The 20,203-nt window shown below is 45.6% G+C and overlaps 1 protein-coding gene across 2 annotated transcripts in view; it reads right to left on the bottom strand.

The window, feature by feature from the left end:
• The window catches only part of DOCK9 (dedicator of cytokinesis 9), a 426,004-nt gene that overhangs the window by 269,549 nt on the left and 136,252 nt on the right, over positions 1-20,203 (bottom strand). For both annotated transcript variants that reach the window (XM_075336721.1, XM_075336720.1), the window contains exon 2: positions 68-184. In XM_075336721.1, coding sequence (XP_075192836.1) covers positions 68-184 — 117 coding nt within the window. The remainder of the gene's footprint in view (positions 1-67; positions 185-20,203) is intronic.

Raw genomic sequence — 20,203 nt, 5'->3', positions numbered from 1 at the left:
CTATCAATACATATTTACACTCACAGAAAACATACTGTACAGATTTTATAAGCACATTGCTCATTACCTGAAAATCATCATATGGAAATAGGAGCATTTCCCGAAGTGCATCATTCAGGATTTGTGTCTTCTTTTGCACAATTACATTCTCATAGTCAATGGGTTCAATAAGCTTTGGCTTTGCCTGAAAAAGAATACAGACTCAAAGTTAGCTACTAGAAACAGATAAGAAGTCCATTACTGAGATTTGTATATTGGGGGGAAACTTTAATTCTCCTCCTGCTAAGCCTGGGGTCATACGAGTATACGGCATCTGATGCGAGAGAATACCCCTCGACTCAGACTCTGCTGCCAGCGTGAGAAGAGGGTCATTATACTGTGATGTGATTCTCTCACATGTGAAAATCGCAGCACAGGTGAGGAGAAGAAGAGGTTAAGCTCTCCATCTTCTCCATTGTCTGCCTCCGGACATATCGCACTGCACTCGGATGACATCAATGTAGTCCGATGGTTCACATGCCTCCATAGACATGTATGGGTGCATGTGATCTGATTTGTGGAGGCACATGCAGGATACAATGATTGTTTTCTTGTGCCGAATCTGTAGGAGAAAAAAAAAAAAACCCACAGATCTGCACTGTGCCACTGCCCCATAGTATAAAGGCCACGTCACACCAAGCAACATCGCTAGCAACATCGCTCACCAGCAACCCGTGTAGTAACGCTCCAGCGATCCCTGCCAGGTCAGGTTGCTGGTGGGATCGCTGGAGCATCGCTAAGTGTGACGGTACCTTAACACTGGGCTGAGTGCTATCCGATAAAACATAAGATAACATTCAGGTGTGTTACAGGCTCATGGGAGAGAGTGCTTACCATACAAATGTGCACCAAGGCTACATGGAGCAATCCTTCATAAATATGCTTACACCCTGACAGGTCTGTGTTAAGGATATACTTGTTCCACATAAGACGGCAATTCTGGAACATACGGTATTTCCTTGTGACTGCATTTGTACCAGGTATATTAATCTCCCTGGAAATGAATGAATGAATAATGTAACTGGGTGCCATCATTTTCCTTTATTGTAGTGGCTGTCTGTAAATAGTCAAAGGCCTTTAAGTCTCCTTACACTAGTATGTCATGCTCCCCAAGGAGAGAGGTTACCCCTTAGACCCTAGTTAAAAGTCTATCATACAGCCAAATCAGATCTCTTGGTTTGCGCTGAGAAGGGGCAACACTCGAAACACTTCTTTGCAAAGGGATTCTGGTTTTGCGTCTTATCGAAAATCATGTGGCAAGCCTTGTTAACCCTAGAACGCATACCTGGGGCCTCGCAGGCCTGCTAGGTTACTTGTTTTCTATGGTTGCGTATTCTAGGGTTAAAGGGTCGATATTGATTTTTAGGATCGCTTTATCCAATAGGCAGCACTAGAGATCAAATCCTCTTCCTCTGAAGAGACAATTTACATCTCGAAAGAGTCTGCCATTTTTAACAGTAGACCTGAAAGCTCCTCTAAAAGCAATATGCAAGAATCTGACCAAAATGAGGCTATATGCCCATTTACTTCAGCATAAATACCAAAGCAAACACAGGTTTGGAGTATGCAGACGTTCCTTCAAAAAAAAAAAAATATCAATAATCCCACCAGACATTAAAGGGGTTGGTCTGCAGTCACTATGCGAGTCGTTGGTTTATGAGCCCCTGAACGGCTGTCACGTGACCACAATTGTACAATCTGCATGTTCCAGGCCAGAATCAGACTAGTGGGTGCAGCCTCACTCCATACAAGTGTATTAAAGGGAACCAAACATCAGGTTTTTCGTGTATAAGCTGCAGCCACTGCAGTACTGGCACTATCAGGCACAGTGTGTACATACCATCAGGGGGCAGCTCGGGTGTTTAGTCAGTGAAATCCAACTTTATAAAGTTTGAAAATTCATGCACTTTTTGATTGACGTGTGCACCTCTCTCCTAATGTCCGGGCGTGTTATGCACGCGAATCCTCGCCCCCTGTTTCTCCCTCTCACTGGCCATATGTAAATTCCTCTCTTCAGAAACATGGCGTCAAACATGACGCGATTACCTGCAGCTAATCGCGTCCTCTCATCAGCTGTTCTGCAGTCGTGTTGTGACCATGCGCGCTCCCGCGGTCACAACGGGATCTGAAAAAGCGAGGGCGCATGCGCTGCCCTCTCCTGCAAAATACGAAGTACAGCGGGCTTCAAAAACATGGCTCCGCAGATAAGCGCTATGCGCAGGCGCCAACTCCGGCGCCATGTTTCTGAAGAGAGGAATTTACATATGGCCAGTGAGAGGGAGAAACAGGGGGCGGGGATAAACGTCCATAACACGCCTGGACATTAGGAGATGGGTGCACACGCCAATCAAAAAGTGCACGAATTTTCAAACTTTATAAAGTTGGATTTCGCTGCCTAAACACCCGAGCTGCCCCCTGATGGTATGTACACACTGTGCCTGATAGTGCCAGTACTGCACTGGCTGCACCTTATACATGAAAATCCTCATGTTTGGTTCCCTTTAAGTAAGGCTGCGCTTACTAGTCAGGTGCTCCCACTCCATACACTTGTATTGCACACTAGTTGGGCAATGGCCAGGGACATGTATATTGCACAATTGCGGTCACGTGACTGCTATTCCCAGCTCAGACACCAGCGAATCCTCGCAGCACAGATAGAATGACTGCAGACTTATAATTTTAGACCAAACAATTCCTTTAATTTGTAAAAAAGAAAAAAACTCATTCATTACATTTCAAAATTATACTTTTTGGGGGTTTTCCAGCAGTTTTTCCCTTTGACGTATAAAATCAGTGATGACAATTTGTACAATAACTGTGGTTAATTAAGAGACAATTACATAAGCATGGGCCATAGCTACTGGATAGTAGTCAGCTGCATAAGTATTGAGTAGGGCTATGTGCCCATATTGCTTTTTTATGTGCTTCTTTTCTGTACAAAGCATGTTTTGGAAGGAAAAATGCAGCAGAAAAAAATACAAGCATTTTTTATTACGTTTGTGCTTTTTTTCATATGTGTTTTTCCTGCTTTTTTTAATTTATTTTTTTTTTTTTAAGTCTTGACGATGGCGGGGTTCAGGCGCTGTACCCCGCGAACGCCACCAGGTCTATGGCTGATGTTACAGCCAGGACCCGGCTCTCACTGCCCGGAGCGGAGCTCGCCCCGCTTCCGGCAGTTTAAACCCCTAAATGCTGTGATCAGTGCAATCACAGCATTCAGGAGACAGGGAGAGGAATCGCTTACCTCTCCCTGGCGATTGGGTCACTGTAATGCGATGACAGGGACCCGATTGCTGCCATAGTAACCATAGGTTGTCACCATGGCGACCCTGGGTTACTGAGCTACTGAGAGCCTCACAGACCAGGCTCTATGCATGGTGTGAGGCAAAGTGCAGCGCTATAATCCACTGTAGTAATAAAACATTGCAAGGGAATATAGAAACGCAGGAAATAAATGCAGAAACAATTGACATGCTGCTTCATCAACAAAATCTGCAGGAAAAAAAGAAGCAGCATGTGCACAGCAAGTCAAGATTCTCATAGTCTTTGCTGGGATGCTTTTTCCTTGGATTTATTGATTAAAAAAAAGCAAGGAAAAAGGCCACGTAGTCACAAAGCCTAAAACGTTACCTATCCCACCGTCATCCTCAGATGTTCACACGTTTATTTGCATGGAGGGAATGGCAAAAAGCCCGTCAAACGTAGAAGAACAAATTATTTGGAATCCAATATTTCCAATGCGAATCTTATAGGAACTCTCACGCCGAAAACTGATCCTAATCTAATCTGTATAGTTGCTTTATATTGTATTAAGGCAATATGGTGATTATGTGTTGAGAATAATAATACCATTGTAGTCCAAAGATTTTACACGAACAGTAATGGCTTATTCATATGTCAGTATTTTTAGACAGTTTTTGATTAGTTGAATGTAAACCGAACCAGCAGTGGCTCCAAACAAAAACTAGAATGGAAATATTCACATTTGCTCTCTCCATAGATTCCTCAGGCGATTTTAGCTGATAAATACTAATAAGGTGTGAATAATGCCCATGAAACCAGTAAACTATACGACTGACAATGCCACAGGTGCCACAACCAGTGCAATGTTTACCGTAAGTGGTCCTATTTACTTTCAAAAAAGTAAGCATTCCCAAACTGAAAATAAAACCAAATTTTATAATCTATAATTTTATATATATATATATATATATATATATATATATATATATATATATATATATATATATAAAAATATAAATAAATGTATTTTTAATTTTTTCTTGGGGGGGGCGTTGTTTAATACACAGGAAAAAAAAAAAAGACTAATTTGTCACATTAAGAAAGCATTAAATATAAAATATATGAACATAATGTATTTAACACACTGGTCACGGTTCTTATGACAATGGTCATCCCCGAACAACGTTCATCGATCTCATGGAAACTGATGCACATGAGGCGGGCTAACAGCTGAACTGTACAGAAAAACTGGAACCCATCAAGCCATGAAGAGAAATCAAACAGGCTTGCATCCGTTAACGTCTGACTATTGCCAAAATGATCCACACTCTCCCAAAATTCAATCTGATAAGGCCAGCCAACTTCCTCAAGTGACAGGCCCACGTCGCGCAGTTTATACAATCCAGATTAACATTTCTGATCCATGAAACAAAAAAAAAGAAACAACATTCCTCATGTCCAAGTTCTCAAAACTAGAAGTGAATAGTTTAATGAGCGCTTGTGAGGGTGGCCAGTGGTCAAGAATACTGCGCAGGCAATAGTCATTCTTCCATCTGTTTATCCCACAATGTAACCTTTAACCTTCAATATAACTGTTTATGGAGAACATCATTTTATTATGTAATGATTTGGCACAAGTTGTACAGAACTAGAAAGCTGAGCAGAGCCATTTATCAGTGCTTGGAGAAAGTACGTAAATGCATGCGGATGCCTAACGCTGGTAGAACACACAAGAAGAAGAAATTCCAGGGTGAAGAAGGCTACCAGTTCATCCCTCCTAAGGCTCACAGAAGTCCTGTGGCCCACCACAGTTGTGCTCTTATCGAAGAGGCTTGAGATTTAGGACGCAACATAAATAGTCTCCTTGGAAATGTTCTCTTGGCATTTGGTATATCTGTTCTGTACGGCATATGGATGTAAGTATGCACTGAGAACATGCAGAGCTTTCAGCATACAGTCTTACTGGATACTCTCACGGGTAAAGGAAGACTTGGAAAAGCTCTTCTTAATTGTACACTTTACTCACAGGATAGTCATTGGAGGCACCATGCTCTTCTTGTAAACTACCCAGGCAGAACAATCCTTGTCACATGCAGCAGCCTCATTACTTCGCAGACTCTAGACGTTCTTTTATCTCGACAAGAGTTTCATGTGCACGTGAGATAGTGAGATTCTGTCATAGCTCCATTAATTACCTTTTCTAAATGGTGGAAATGTTAAAAAATAAACTGTGGATGATATGTGCTGAATGCACAAAATGAAACAGCGAATGTGCAGCAGCGCTATGAACCAACGACGTGTTTCTCTTGGCGAGAATATCGAAAATACAACAAAATGAGTGGTCCCAGAGCAAGAAAGCCGAGCCAGCAATATCTATCCCAGGCAGTGTGTTTATAATAATTAGTACTTCACAGAAGAGGTAGAAGTTCCGTGACCGAACAGCAAGACACCGTGTCAGAAGGTGAAGAAAACATTCACAAGACTTCTGGAGAAATTCAGATGGAATTGGTCTACTATGACCATTTACACTGCCCCTTTTACTGAAGGGCAGACTTCAAGCTTACCCCAACTATTGTCTGGTGATATAACTCAAAAAAAATGAAAATACAAGATGTATACTAGTAAGAAAGTAGTCAACCTGGTGCCACACTACCCATCAAAGCAAACATTCGAGAGACCAGTGCTAATGACATATGAAGGTGCCCGTGATCAGACGTTTATTACCTACTAGAAGGTGGCCCGATTCTACGCATCGGGTATTCTAGAATTTATGTATTGTGTAGTTCATGTATGATTTTTGTTATATATATATATATATATATATATATATATATATATATATATATATATAGATGTTGTTGTGTGTAGTTACCAAGTGTTTGTGTAGGGCGCTGTACATGTTCTGAGTGTCGCGGGGGGTGAGAGCGGTGTTGTATGTGTGTTGCGTTGTTTGTGGAGCGCTGTGTGTCTGTAGCGTTGTGTGTGTGTGTGTGTTGTGCGGTTTGTGTGTGTGTGGTGTGTTTTGGGGGGAGGTATGTTTTGAGCAATGTGTGTGTTGTGCGGTATGTGCGTATATTTGTGTGTGCAGCGTTGTCTGTGTGTGTGGGTGTCTGTGTAGGGCGTTGTTTGTGATTCCTAGTGTGTGTGTGTTGTGCAGTGCGCGTGTGTGTGTTGGGGGGAGGTGTGCACCTCCCATCGTGCTCCATCCCCCATGCTGCGCACCCCCCATCGTGCTGCATCCCCCATGCTGCGCACTCCCAAACGTGCTCCATCCGCCATGCTGCGCTCTCCCAAACGTGGTCCATCCGCCATGCTGCGCACTCCCAAACGTGCTCCATTCGCCATACTGCGCACTCCCCATCGTGCTGCATCCCCCATGCTGCGCACTCCCAAACGTGCTCCATCCGCCATGCTGCGCACTCCCCATCGTGCTCCATCCGCCATGCTGCGCACTCCCAAACGTGCTCCATCCGCCATGCTGCGCACCCCCCATCGTGCTCCATCCGCCATGCTGCGCACTCCCAAACGTGCTCCACCCGCCATGCTGCGCACTCCCAAACGTGCTCCACCCGCCATGCTGCGCACTCCCAAACGTGCTCCACCCGCCATGCTGCACACTCCCAAACGTGCTCCACCCGCCATGCTGCGCACTCCCAAACGTGCTCCATCCGCCATGCTGCGCACTCCCAAACGTGCTCCATCCGCCATGCTGCGCACTCCCAAACGTGCTCCATCCGCCATACTGCGCACTCCCAAACGTGCTCCATCCGGCATGCTGCGCACTCCCCATCGTGCACCATCCGGCATGCTGCGCACTCCCAAACGTGCTCCATCCGCCATGCTGCGCACTCCCAAACGTGCTCCATCCGTCATGCTGCGCACTCCCAAACGTGCTCCATCCGCCATGCTGCGCACTCCCAAACGTGGTCCATCCGCCATGCTGCGCACTCCCAAACGTGGTCCATCCGCCATGCTGCGCACTCCCAAACGTGGTCCATCCGCTATGCTGCGCACTCCCAAACGTGCTTCATCCGCCATGCTGCGCACTCCCAAACGTGCTCCATCCGCCATGCTGCGCACTCCCAAACGTGCTCCATCCGCCATGCTGCGCACTCCCAAACGTGGTCCATCCGCCATGCTGCGCACTCCCAAACGTGCTCCATCCCCCATGCTGCGCACTCCCCATCGTGCTCCATCCCCCATGCTGCACCAGCATCAGCCTCTCTGCCCGCAGCATGAGCCTCTCTGCCCGCAGCATGAGCCTCTCTGCCCGCAGCATGAGCCTCTCTGCCCGCAGCATCAGCCTCTCTGCCCGCAGCATCAGCCTCTCTGCCCGCAGCATCAGCCTCTCTGCCCGCAGCATCAGCCTCTCTGCCCGCAGCATCAGCCTCTCTGCCCGCAGCATCAGCCTCTCTGCCCGCAGCATCAGCCTCTCTGCCCGCAGCATCAGCCTCTCTGCCCGCAGCATCAGCCTCTCTGCCCGCAGCATCAGCCTCTCTGCCCGCAGCATCAGCCTCTCTGCAAACAGCATCAGCCTCTCTGCAAACAGCATCAGCCTCTCTGCAAACAGCATCAGCCTCTCTGCAAACAGCATCAGCCTCTCTGCACACAGCATCAGCCTCTCTCCTCCCAGCATCAGCCTCTCTCCTCCCAGCATCAGCCTTTTCTGTCCCTAGCATCAGCCTCTCTCCTCCCAGCCTACCCCAGCCTCAGCCTCCCTCAGCATCAGCCTCTCTTCTCTCAGCCTCCCTCTCCCAGCCTTCCCCAGGATCAGCCTCTCTGTCCCCAGCATCAGCCTCTCTCCTCCCAGCCTTCCCCAGCATCAGCCTCTCTCTCTTCCCAGCCTCCCCCAGCATCAGCCTCCCCCAGCATCAGCCTCTCTCCTTCTAGCCTCCCCCAGCATCAGCCTCTCTCCTTCCAGCCTCCTCCAGCATCAGCCTCCCTCTCCCAGCCTTCCCCAGGATCAGCCTCTCTCCTCCCAACCTCCGTCCTCCCAGCCTCCCCCAGCATCAGCCTCTGTCCTTCCAGCCTCCCCCAGCATCACCCTCTCTCCTTCCAGCCTCCCCCAGCATCAGCCTCCCTCTCCCAGCCTTCCCCAGGATCAGCCTCTCTCCTCCCAGCCTTCCCCAGGATCAGCCTCTCTCCTCCCAGCCTTCCCCAGGATCAGCCTCTCTCCTCCCAGCCTCCGTCCTCCCAGCCTTCCCCAGCATCAGCTTTCCCCTCCCAGCCTCCCTCAGCATCAGCCTTCCCCAGCATCAGCCTCTCTCCTCCCAGCCTCAGCCTCCCTCCTTCCAGCCTCCCTCAGCATCAGCCTCCCCTTCCCAGCCTTCCCCAGGATCAGCCTCTCTCCTCCCAGCCTCCTTCAGCATCAGCCTTCCCCTCCCAGTCTCCCCCAGCATCAGCCTCCCCCTCCCAGCCTTCCCCAAGATCAGCCTCTCTGCTCCCAGCCTCCTCCAGCACGCCGTGCTCCTCTGCCGACACTCACACACACCCGATCGCATACACTCACCCACACAACCGATCGCATACACTCACACACACAACCGATCGCATACACTCACCCACACAACCGATCGCATACACTCACCCACACCCGATCGCATACACTCACACACACCTGATCGCATACACTCACACACACCCGATCGCATACACTCACACACACAGACACTGACGAAATCGCACATACGCGCTGATACTCACAACATCCGGAGATACCACATGCTTCTGGCCATGTGATCCTCCGTCAGGTCCTGGAAGCTCACAGCACAGTATCGCCACCGAGAAGCAAGCGATATCCCAGGATGTTGTGAGTATGTGGATGCGATGTGAGGTGTGTGTGAGGGTGAGTGTGATCTGATGTGTGTATGTGTGTGTGTGTGTGCGTGTGCGTATGTTCCGTCGCTGCAGGACCTTGATGTGTGGATGCGATGTGATGTGTGTGTGAGGTGTGTGTGAGAGTGAGTGTGAGCCGGTGTACACTGGTAACTATGATACACATCGGGTAACTAAGGGACCTTAGTTACCCGATGTGTATAATGGTTACCAGCTTTCACGGCCTCCGTCAAGATCCCAGCATCGCAAGGTTATGTCTGGCGCTGCTGGGATCCTGACGGAGCCGGTGTAGAAGCAAGCGATATCCCAGGATGTTGTGAGTGTGTGGATGTGATGTGTGAGGTGTGTGTGAGAGTGAGTGTGATCTGATGTGTGTGTGTACTCACCTGGGAATCGGAGCTCCGTGTCAGTTGGGCCAGAGCGAGCGTGCATTGCGTGAGGGGGGCGGGGCCTGCAGAGAGCCGGGGCGAGAGGCCAATCCGTGTGGGGGGCGGGGCCATGGCGAGCCCAGCGGCCAATCAGCTTTGTGTCACCGTAAGGACACAATTTCGGAGCATGACAGACAGACAGACAGACAGACAGACAGAATAAGGCAATTATATATATAGATCCTGTGGACAGGCAATGAATACCCATTCTGTGACAAACTCTAAGGGCCCCCATATATATTAGACTAATGTCGGCCAAACCCACCAATATCGGTGGTCTTGGCTGACAGTCTAATGTGCAAGGGATCCAGCCAACTATTCCCCAACAAATGATGTTGGGGAAATAAGGATCTGGAATGTCTGATTTTGATGAGATAAGCCAACACTAGAGGAGTCTGCGAACAGCTCTTGTAGAGAGCACATGAGTGCTTGGCAGAGCGAACACTCCAGTGTACAGAGGAGAGACGAGAGAGCTGCCGGTCAAACTATCATCTGACCAACAGCTATATATTAAAAACGAGGGCCCTAATGCTTTGTAGACATCAAAAAAAGTTGTGGACAAATTACCCAACTTGTGGTTGTAGCTATTAATGCTTGTAAAGAAATCATTCAATATAGGGGTGTTTTTAAAGGGGTATTCCAGCAGATAACATCTATCATTACCCAGTAAAAGACCTCTCCTATACACACAGACGAGGAGGTGTTTGTATGGAATGCCAGGCATGTATTCGGTTACTATACACAGTTTTATGGGCGTTACAGAAACAATTGTGGGAGAGTGGACTTCTGATATGAAGTTAAAAACTAAATGCATTCATGCTGTTCGCTGGTACACGCAATCTCATTTTTCTAATCTCACACAACCTCTAACCATGAAGCTGGCAGCTGCTTATTTTCATTGTAATTCCTGGAAATGTTCTGATAACTGCTTCAATGGAAAACTGCATTGTAATAGCAGATTATTATTTCCATTTATGTAACCTCTGGCAAAAGTGCTCCTATGACAAATATGAAAACAAAAGTTGTAATAATCGTCAGACTAAAGTAAAGTCCTTCCCAAGAAGTAACCTACATATAGCCTAAGGGTACCGTCACACTTTAGCGACGCTCCAGCGATCCCACCAGCGATCTGACCTGGTCAGGGTTGCTGGTGCGTCGCTACATGGTCGCTGGTGAGCTGTTAATCAGGCAGATCTCACCAGCGACCAGTGACCAGCCCCCAGCGACACGTGGAAGCGATGCTGCGCTTGGTAACTAAGGTAAATATCGGGTAACCAAGTGCTTGGTTACCCGATATTTACCTTGGTTACCAGCGCACACCGCTTAGCTCTGGCTCCCTGCACTCGTAGCCAGGGTACACATCGGGTTAAGAAGAAAACCGCTTTGCTTATTTACCCGATGTGTACTCCGGCTATGTGTGCAGGGAACCGGCACTGGCAGCCTGAGAGCGGCGGACGCTAGTAACCAAAGGTAAATATCGAGTAACCAAGCAAAGCACTTCGCTTGGTTACCCGATATTTACCTTGGTTACAGCTTACCGCAGGCTGCCAGAAGCCGGTTCCCTGCTCCCTGCACATTCATATTGTTGCTCTCTCGCTGTCAAACACAGCGATGTGTGCTTCACAGCGGGAGAGCAACGTCCAAAAAATGAGCCAGCACTGTGTGTAACGAGCAGCGATTTCACAGCAGGGGCCAGATCGCTGCTCATTGTCAAACACAGCGAGATCGCTAATGAGGTCACTGGTGCGTCACAAAAACCGTGACTCAGCAGCGATCTCAGTAGCGATCTCGCTATGTGAGAAGTACCCCTTAGGCAGTGTTTACCTTGGAGTTTTCCTTTTGTTCATGTTGGAGCCTTCCTTTAGTAAATGTAACTACTTCACTAGAAAGGGACACTTCCAGTAGTTGCATGTACGTTTTAACAACATTTACAGTAGAAACCAGAAGTTTACATACACTATCTAAAAACACACATCTGCATGTTTTTCTCACTATCTGGAGCCAAAATTATTTATATTTGCCAAATGATAGAATAATGAGAGAGAGAAAATGTTTTAAAGGGAACCGGTCACCAGGTTTGGCGATTATAAGCTGCAGCCACCACTAGTAAGCCTTTATATACAGCATTTTCAAAATACTGTATATAAGAGCCCAGGCCAATCTGTAACATAAAAACACTTATTATACTCACCTATGGACACATGCCTGCAAAGAAGGAGGACGGCCATCACAGCAGAAAGGAGGAGCCAAACCGGAGAGCTGCTACACCCATCGGACCAGACCGCCCCTAGGCGAGTATAATAAAAGTGTTTTTAACATTACACAGAGCAACCTGGGCTCTTATATACAGTATTCTAATATGCTGTATATAAGGCTTAAGGGTGGTGGCTGCAGCTTATCGTAGCCAAATCTGGTGCAGGTTGCCGTTAAGGCATTTTTACTACTCTCTTCAAAGTCAAACATTTGCATACACTAAAGGCTGCTTTACACGCAGCGACATCGCTAGTGATATCGCTCGTGAAAGCACCCGCCCCCGTCGCTTGTGCGTCACGGGCAAATCGCTGTCCGTGGCGTACAAAATCACTAGTACCCGTCACACACACTTACCTTCCAAGCAACGTCACTGTGGCTGCCGAAAAGCCTATTTTCTAAGGGGGCGGTTTGTGCGGCGTCACAGTGACGTCACACGGCCGGCGCCCAATAGAAGCAGGGGAGGGCGGAGAGCAGCCGCATGAAGTCACGCCCACCTCGTTGCCGGAGGACGCAGGGACGGTGTTGTTCATCGTTCCTGGGGTGTCACACGTAGCGATGTGTGCTGCCTCAGGAACGATGAACAACCTGCGTCCAAAATCAGCAACGACATTAGGGAAATGGACGACGTGTCAACAATCAACGATTTGGTGAGTATTTTACATAGTTAGCGGTCGCTCGTACGGGTCACACGCAACGACGTCGCTAACAAGGCCGGATGTGCGTCACGAATTCCGTGACCCCAACGACATCTCGTTAGGGATGTCGTTGCGTGTAATGGGGCCTTAAGAGTCCTATGCCTTTAAACAATATGGAAAGCTCATATGATGTCATGTCTTTGGAAGCTTTTGATAGGTTTATTGGCAACATCTGCGTTAGACACCTATATGAAGAGGTGTCCAAACTTTTGGTCTGTACTACAGTATATACACACATTATATATATATATATATATATATATATATATATATAGATACTACAGTTTGTATATATATATATATATATATATATTATATATATATATACATACATACATACAAACTGTAGTATCTATATATATATATATATATCTATATATCTATATATCTATATATATATATATATATATATATATATATATATATATATATATATATATATATATATATATTATACCCCCGCACGTTTGTAGCATCTAAGGCCTTTTTAAGAAAGCAGTCTGCATGATACTATGACGAGGTCACAGCAGGATCACACCCGAAGAGTGAAGAGATGAACAAAATTAGAAACAAACTTCCTCTTGGATTCTTCTAACCATTTTCCTCTTTGCACAAGGGACTTAAATAGGGAGCAGATGTTAATGGAAAATACCACCCATTTTCACTTTTATAAAAAAGCCTCACCAAAATATAAAAATGAAGTGGAGGTCATTGAGATCCCCCCCCACTATCCAGTGAGAGTGCTATGGTGATATAAACACCACTACTTGCGCCTTGACTGACATCCCGCTCTAGAGCCTGTCTATAAAGCAGGATATCAGTCATGGTGCTCGAAGCGCTATCACAGCACACTCACCGAGTACAGCATGGAGGGATCACTGCCAAGGTGACTGGGAGGGAGCTGCTGCACACGCAGACCATCACACGTTTAAGCAGTATTTACTTGCATATTACCTCTATGGCTGCAGGTAACTATGGTTTGATTTCTTTTCTGTTTTTTTTTTATGATAAACTAATTGGCATTTCACTAGAAAAGTCGGGCAGCAGGTAATAACAGAGTGCCTCATGCCACTGCTGCTCTGCTCTCCATAAGCAAAACAGAAAACCGTGAAATGGGGAGAATACCAGGTGTATTCACTGTAGATCAAACAACAAGAAATGGGAAATTCCAAACTAGGGGAAAAGGGGGGCTTCACAGATCTTTATAGCCAATGAGTTGGGCTCCTACACAATACTGATGGCCTCCTACTCACTGACTTTGTATTTTGAGCTATGCTCCTTTTTTGATATATCCCATAAACGTGGATGGCCGTGCAGCAATGCTGAGGACCATGTGACACAAGGGCGGTCATGCAGGTGAGCAGAGGAGCACGCAGCACGATGATGGCCGGGCAGGGGAACAGGAGAGAGCAGGGAGCGGGACACTGGTGCTACACTTATTATCATTTGCTCTGATATATAACAAACTGTACATTATTTACATTGGTGATTATACTATATCTGCTTTCTTTTTTTAAAGGGAACCTGTCAGGTGCAATATGCAGCCAGATCCACGAGCAGATCTGGGTGCATAGTGCTAATCCCTGTCTAACCGTCCCTGTATACACTAACATAGATAAACAGATCTATAGAAAAAGTATTTCTAAAGATCTTATATCGTATGCTAATGAGTGAGGGGACTAGTCCCCTGGGCGTTAGTTCCCCTGCCTAATCGGCCCCCATTAGCATGTTAGTACGCCCCTGTGGGCATGCTAACATGCTAATGAATGTGCAGCATCAGAGGATGATCTCACTCGTCTCTCCGCCGTCATCGTGTCAGACGCTGGATTTCGGCTCAGTGCGCATGAACCCGGAGATTCTGTCATGTGCACTACTTCAGTTTGAAGCCAGGACGAGTACACCCGGCTTCATAGTGCGCATGACCAAAACGATGCGATGATGATGCGATGGCAGCGGAGAGGTGAGGGAGATCATACTCTGACGCCGCGCATTCATTAGCATTTTAGTACGTCCATAGGGGTGTACTAACATGCTAATGGGAGCGACTAGCAAGGGAAGCAACGCCCTTGGGGCTAGTGCCCTCGCTCATTAGCATACGTTAAAAGATCTTTAGAAATACATTTTTTAAAGATCTCTTTATCTATGCTAGTGTATACAGGGACGGTTAGGCAGGGAATAGCAATATACACCCAGAACTGCTCGTGGTTCTGGGTGCATATTACACCTGATAGGTTCCCTTTAAGGGATATGGCTTACTATATACCTGTGCATCTATATTATAGAAGCTTAAAGGGAATCTGTAAGTAGGAACAACCCTCCTAAGCTGTCTATATGGGCACGCAGGTCATAGGATGCTGAATATAATGATATCTTCATACCTGCGATCTGATGTCTTATACTAGAGAAATCCATATTTTTTCCTTATATGTAAATGAGCTGTTCCAGGCTATGGGCCAGACACTGATCTGCAAGAGATTCTGCCTTCAGAGATTATTATAAATACAGTGGTTACGGAAAGTATTCAGACCCCTTAAAATTTTTCACTCTTTGTTTTATTGCAGCCATTTGGTAAATTCAAAATTGGTTCATTTTTTTCTCATTAATGTACACTCTGCACCCATCTTCATAGAAAAAAAACGAAACAGAAATGTAGAAATTTTTGCAGATTTATTAAACAATAAAAATTGAAATATCACATGGTCATAAGTATTCAGACCTTTTGCTCAGTATTGAGTAGAAGCACCTTTTGAGCTAGTACAGCGATGAGTCTTCTTAGGACTGATGCAATAAGTTTTTCACCCCTGGATTTGGGGATCATCTGCCATTCTTCCTTGCAGATCCTCTCCAGTTCAGTCAGGTTGGATGGTGAACGTTGGTGGACAGCCATTTTAAGGTCTCTCCAGAGATGCTCAATTGGGTTTAGGTTAGGGCTCTGGCTGGGCCAGTCAAAAATGATCACAGAGTTGTTCTGAAGCCACTCCTTTGTTATTTTAGCTGTGTGCTTAAGGTCATTGTCTTGTTGGAAGGTGAACCTTTGGCCAAATCTGAGATCCAGAGCACTCTGGAAGAGGTTTTCTTCTAGGATATCTCTGTACTTGGCCACATTCATCTTTCCTTCAATTGCAACCAGTCGTCCTGTCCCTGCAGCTGAAAAACACCCCCATAGCATGATGCTGCCACCACGTTTCATTGTCGGTATTGTATTGGGCAAGTGATGAGCAGTGCCTGGTTTTCTCCACACATACCGCTTAGAATTATCACCAAAACGTTCTCTCTTTGTCTCATCAGACCATAGAATCTTATTTTCCATAGTCAGGGAGTCCTTCATGTGTTTTTTTGCAAACTATGCGGGCTTTCATATGTCTTGGACTGAGGAGAGGCTTCCGTTGGGCCACACTGCCATAAAGGTCTGACTGGTGGAGGGCTGCAATGATAGTTGACTTTGTGGAACTTTCTCCCATCTCTCTACTGCATCTCTGGAGCTCAGCCACAGTGTTGTTGGGGTTCTTCTTTACCTCTCTCACCAAGGCTCTTCTCCCATGATTACTCAGTTTGGCTGGGCGGCCAGGTCCAGGAAAAATTCTGGTGGTCCCAAACTTCTTCCATTTAAGGATTATGGAAGCAACTGTGCCCTTAGGAACCTTGAGACACTGCAGAAATTATTTTGTAACCTTGGCCAGATCTGTGCTTTGCCAGATTTCTGTCTCTAAGCTCCTTGGGAAGTTCCTTTGACCTCACGATTCTCCTTTGGTCTGACATGCACTGTGAGCTGTGAGGTCTTATATAGACAAGTGTGTGCCTTTCCAAATCAAGTCCTATCAGTTTAAACACAACTGGACTCCGATGAAAAAGTAAAACATCTCAAAAAGGATCATAAGGAAATGGAAAACATGTGACTTAAATATGAGTGTCTGAACAAAGCGTCTGAATACTTATGACCATGTGATAGTTCAGTTTTTCTTGTTTAATAAATTAGCAAAAAATTTCTACATTTAATTTTTTTTCTGTCAAGATGGGTGTAGAGTGTACATTAATGAGAAAAGAAATTAACTTTGTTTCATTGCAGCCATTTGGTAAATTCAAAAAAGTGACAAATTTAAAAGGGCTCTGAATACTTTCTGTACCGACGGTATAATGGGGTGTTACCAGTGTGATATATGACGGCTGCTCTCTGCAGAGCTGTGTATGATTATAACTGACACATCTGCAGGTCTCTGACAGGGCTTCAGCTTCCATCTCACCATTGTTGCAATACAGCAGAGCTGTGACAAGCTCCAGCTACTGTGTTTGTAAGAAGACAAAGTTTAGTTCTACTGTTCTATGTTAGTTACATGTCTCACACTGGTATAACGCTGCTTTTTTAAAAAATAAAAAAAAACCCGAGGCAGAATCTCATGCAGATCAGTATCCGGCCCATAGCCTGGAACTGTTCATTACATACATAGAAAAAAATGTGGATTTCTCTAGAACAGGACATCGGATCGCAGATATCAAGGTATCATTTTATTCAGATTCCTATACCCTACATGTTGAAACAGATGGCTTAGGAGGGTTGATCTAACTGTCAGATTACCATTAATTGGTTAGTCCATTTTTTCTGGTCCATTTTTTATACCTAAACAAGCTTATGTCCGTTAGTGCTCATGTTGTGTTACTGGTAAGGGTCTAAAGGGTTAAGAGCTGTGAAGCCCACTTTCTCTCTTTTTACAGTATAGTAAACATTCATTATATATTTTATATTAAGTATAAATATTTTTGATACAACTGAGTAGCTTTTTAATATCCTCTTTCTTTTAGGTTGTTTTATGTACATATAGCTGTGTTCTAAAGTTTACATACACTGGCATATTATTTGCTTTCTTGGCCTTTCTTCGGAGAATATGAATGATAACACAATCTGTTTTTCCACTCATGGTTGGGTGAAGCCATTTATTGTCAATCTACTGTGTTTTCTCTTTTTAAATCATAATGACAACCAAAAACATCCAAATCACCCTGATCAAAAGTTCATACACTTGGGTTGAACGGCATTCGTTGCATTGTGTTGTGTGACGGATGCAACGGATGCAACGGTTGCATATAGTGGCACAACGGATGCAACGGATCATACAAAACAACGGAAATTTTTTTTTTTTTTTTATTTTTTTTTTCTTCTTTACAGATTTTACAGGCAGCAGACTATTGTGATCGCTCTGACATGCCGGCGGCCGGGCACTCAGCTGAGCGCTCTCACATGGCGGCGGCCGGGCGCTCAGCTGAGCGCTCACACATGCCGGAGGCCGGGCGCTCAGCTGATCGTTCGGCCGCCGAGAATGTGTGCAGGGGCGGAGTGTGGAGTCGGTGGAGCCGAGCAGGCCATGGCGCTGAGGACAGGTGAGTGTGTGTGTGTGTGTACATACAAGCGGAGTGGAGTGCGGGAGGGGGCGGAGCCAAGCGGGGAAGTGTCGGGCTCCCTGCACACGTAGCGAGGGTAAATATCGGCAAAGTACTTTGCTTGGTTACCCGATATTTACCTTGGTTACGAGTGCAGGGAGCCAGAGAGAGTATGCACAGTGAAATCCTACAGATTGCGCTGCTCAAAAAAAGTTATATGCTGCGTTCCTCCCGCCCGGCGCAGCGTCAACATAACGATGCTGCGTCGATGAGCGGATGCAACGCTGACACTTGCGTTAAAGTGCGTCGTCCATACAAGTCTATGGAGAATAGCGCAGTGCGTTAACGAACAGCGCTATTCTAAATAGTGACGGACTGCGCTGAACGCAAGTGTGAAAGTACCCTAACATGCACAGAAGTTGAAACAAATGGGTTTCAGTGGCTAATACCTGTGACCTGTTTGGTTGTAATCATTGTGGGTGCATAAAAGCTGAGTGAGTTTCTGGATCCAGACAGACTCTTGCAGCTTTCATCCAGGCAATGACATTTTTGGATTTTAAGTTATGGGGAGAGCAAAAGAATTGTCAACGGCTCTACAGGAAAAGATAGTTGAACTGGAAAGGGATACAAAAAGATAGGAAGGAATTGATAATGGCAGTATGCAGTGTTCAAACTGTGATTAACAAATGGAAAATCAGGGGCTCTGTAAAAACCAAACCACAATCAGGTGGACCAACAAAAATGTTGGCCATAACTGCCAGGAAAATTGTTTAGGATGCAAAGAAAAACCCACACATAACATCAGGTGAAATACAAGACTCACTGAAAACTAACGATGTGGCTGTTTCAAGATGCACAATAAGGAGGTACTTGAAGAAAAATGGGCTGCATGGTTGAGTCGCCAGAAGAAAGCCATTACTGCGCAAATACCACAAAGTGTCTTGCCTACAATATGCCAAACAGCACAGAGACAAGCCTCCAAACTTCTGGAACAAGGTAATTTGGAGGGACGAGACCAAAATCGAACGTTTTGGCCACAACAATAAACGTTATATTTGGATAGGTGTCAACAAGGCCTATGATGAAAGGAACACTATTCCTACTGTAAAGCACAGAGGTGGAATGTTAATGATGTGAGGATGTGTGAGCTACAAAGGCACTGGAAACGTGGTCAAAGTTGAAGGAAAGATGAATGCAGCACGTTATCAGCAAATACTGGAGGCAAATTTACACTCATCAGCCCAGAAGCTGCACTTGGATGTTCCAACATGACAACGATCCAAAACACGATGACAAGTTGACCTTCTATCGGCTAAAGAAGAACAAAGTGAAGGTTCTGGAGTGGCCATCTCAGTCTCCTGACCTTAATATCTTTGTGCCACTCTGGGGAGAACTCAAGCATGCAGTTCATGCAAGAAAGCCCAAGAATTTACAGGAACACTGGAGGCTTTTTGTCAAGAAGACTGGGCAGCTTTACCTAAATCTGAGAAAATAAAGAGCCTCATCCACAACTACCACAAAAGACTCCAAGCTGTCACTGATGTTAGAGGGGGCAATACATGCTATTAAGAACTGGGGTATTAAATTTTGATCAGGGTCATTTGGAGGTTTTTGGTTGTCATGATTTAAAAAGAGAAAACACAGTAGTTTGACAATAAATGGCTTCACCCAACCACTAACCATGAGTGGAAAAAACGTTTGTGATATCATTCATATTCTCTGAAAAAAGGCCAAGAGACCAAAAAAATTGCTGGGGTATGTAAACTTTTGAACACAACTATATGTGGGGTTTCACCAATAAAGTGATAGTGTGAAGGCTATACATTTGCAATACACGTCTAATACATAGTGAAAAGATCGCTTAAAGAGAATAGCCTGATCACCAACACTAAAATATAGTAGTCCCTGCTTTAAAGTCTACCGGTAGATTGCAACCTATTGTATGGCCGCTACTAAACATTTGCATTTGGCAGTCAGAAAGCTAAAAAGAAATATGAGTTACACTTAAAGGGAACCGGTTAGGTCCTGTATGCTGCCAGAACCAAGAGCGGTTCTGGGGGCAAATTTCTAATCCCTGCCTAACTGTCCCAGCATCTAGTAGCATGCATAAATAGATCTTTAGAAAAAGTATTTCTAAAGAACTTTTATGATATCCTAATGAGGCCAGGGACTAGTTGCAACGGCATAACTAGCACGTAAGCTTACATAGAAGACAAGTGGCCAGAGGCAGGTAGTCTTCCAATCAGTGCAATGGTCTTTGTTGACTGTATAGAATTACTGTGCAATATTTCTAAAGCCACGTGCACACTGAGTATTTGGGGAGGTTTTTACCTTAGT

This window comes from Anomaloglossus baeobatrachus, chromosome 2 (assembly GCF_048569485.1).
Source record: "Anomaloglossus baeobatrachus isolate aAnoBae1 chromosome 2, aAnoBae1.hap1, whole genome shotgun sequence".
Classification (NCBI taxonomy): Eukaryota; Metazoa; Chordata; class Amphibia; order Anura; family Aromobatidae; genus Anomaloglossus; species Anomaloglossus baeobatrachus.
The sequence above is the reverse complement of the archived record's forward strand: the minus strand, read 5'-3'. Positions and strand labels throughout refer to the sequence as shown.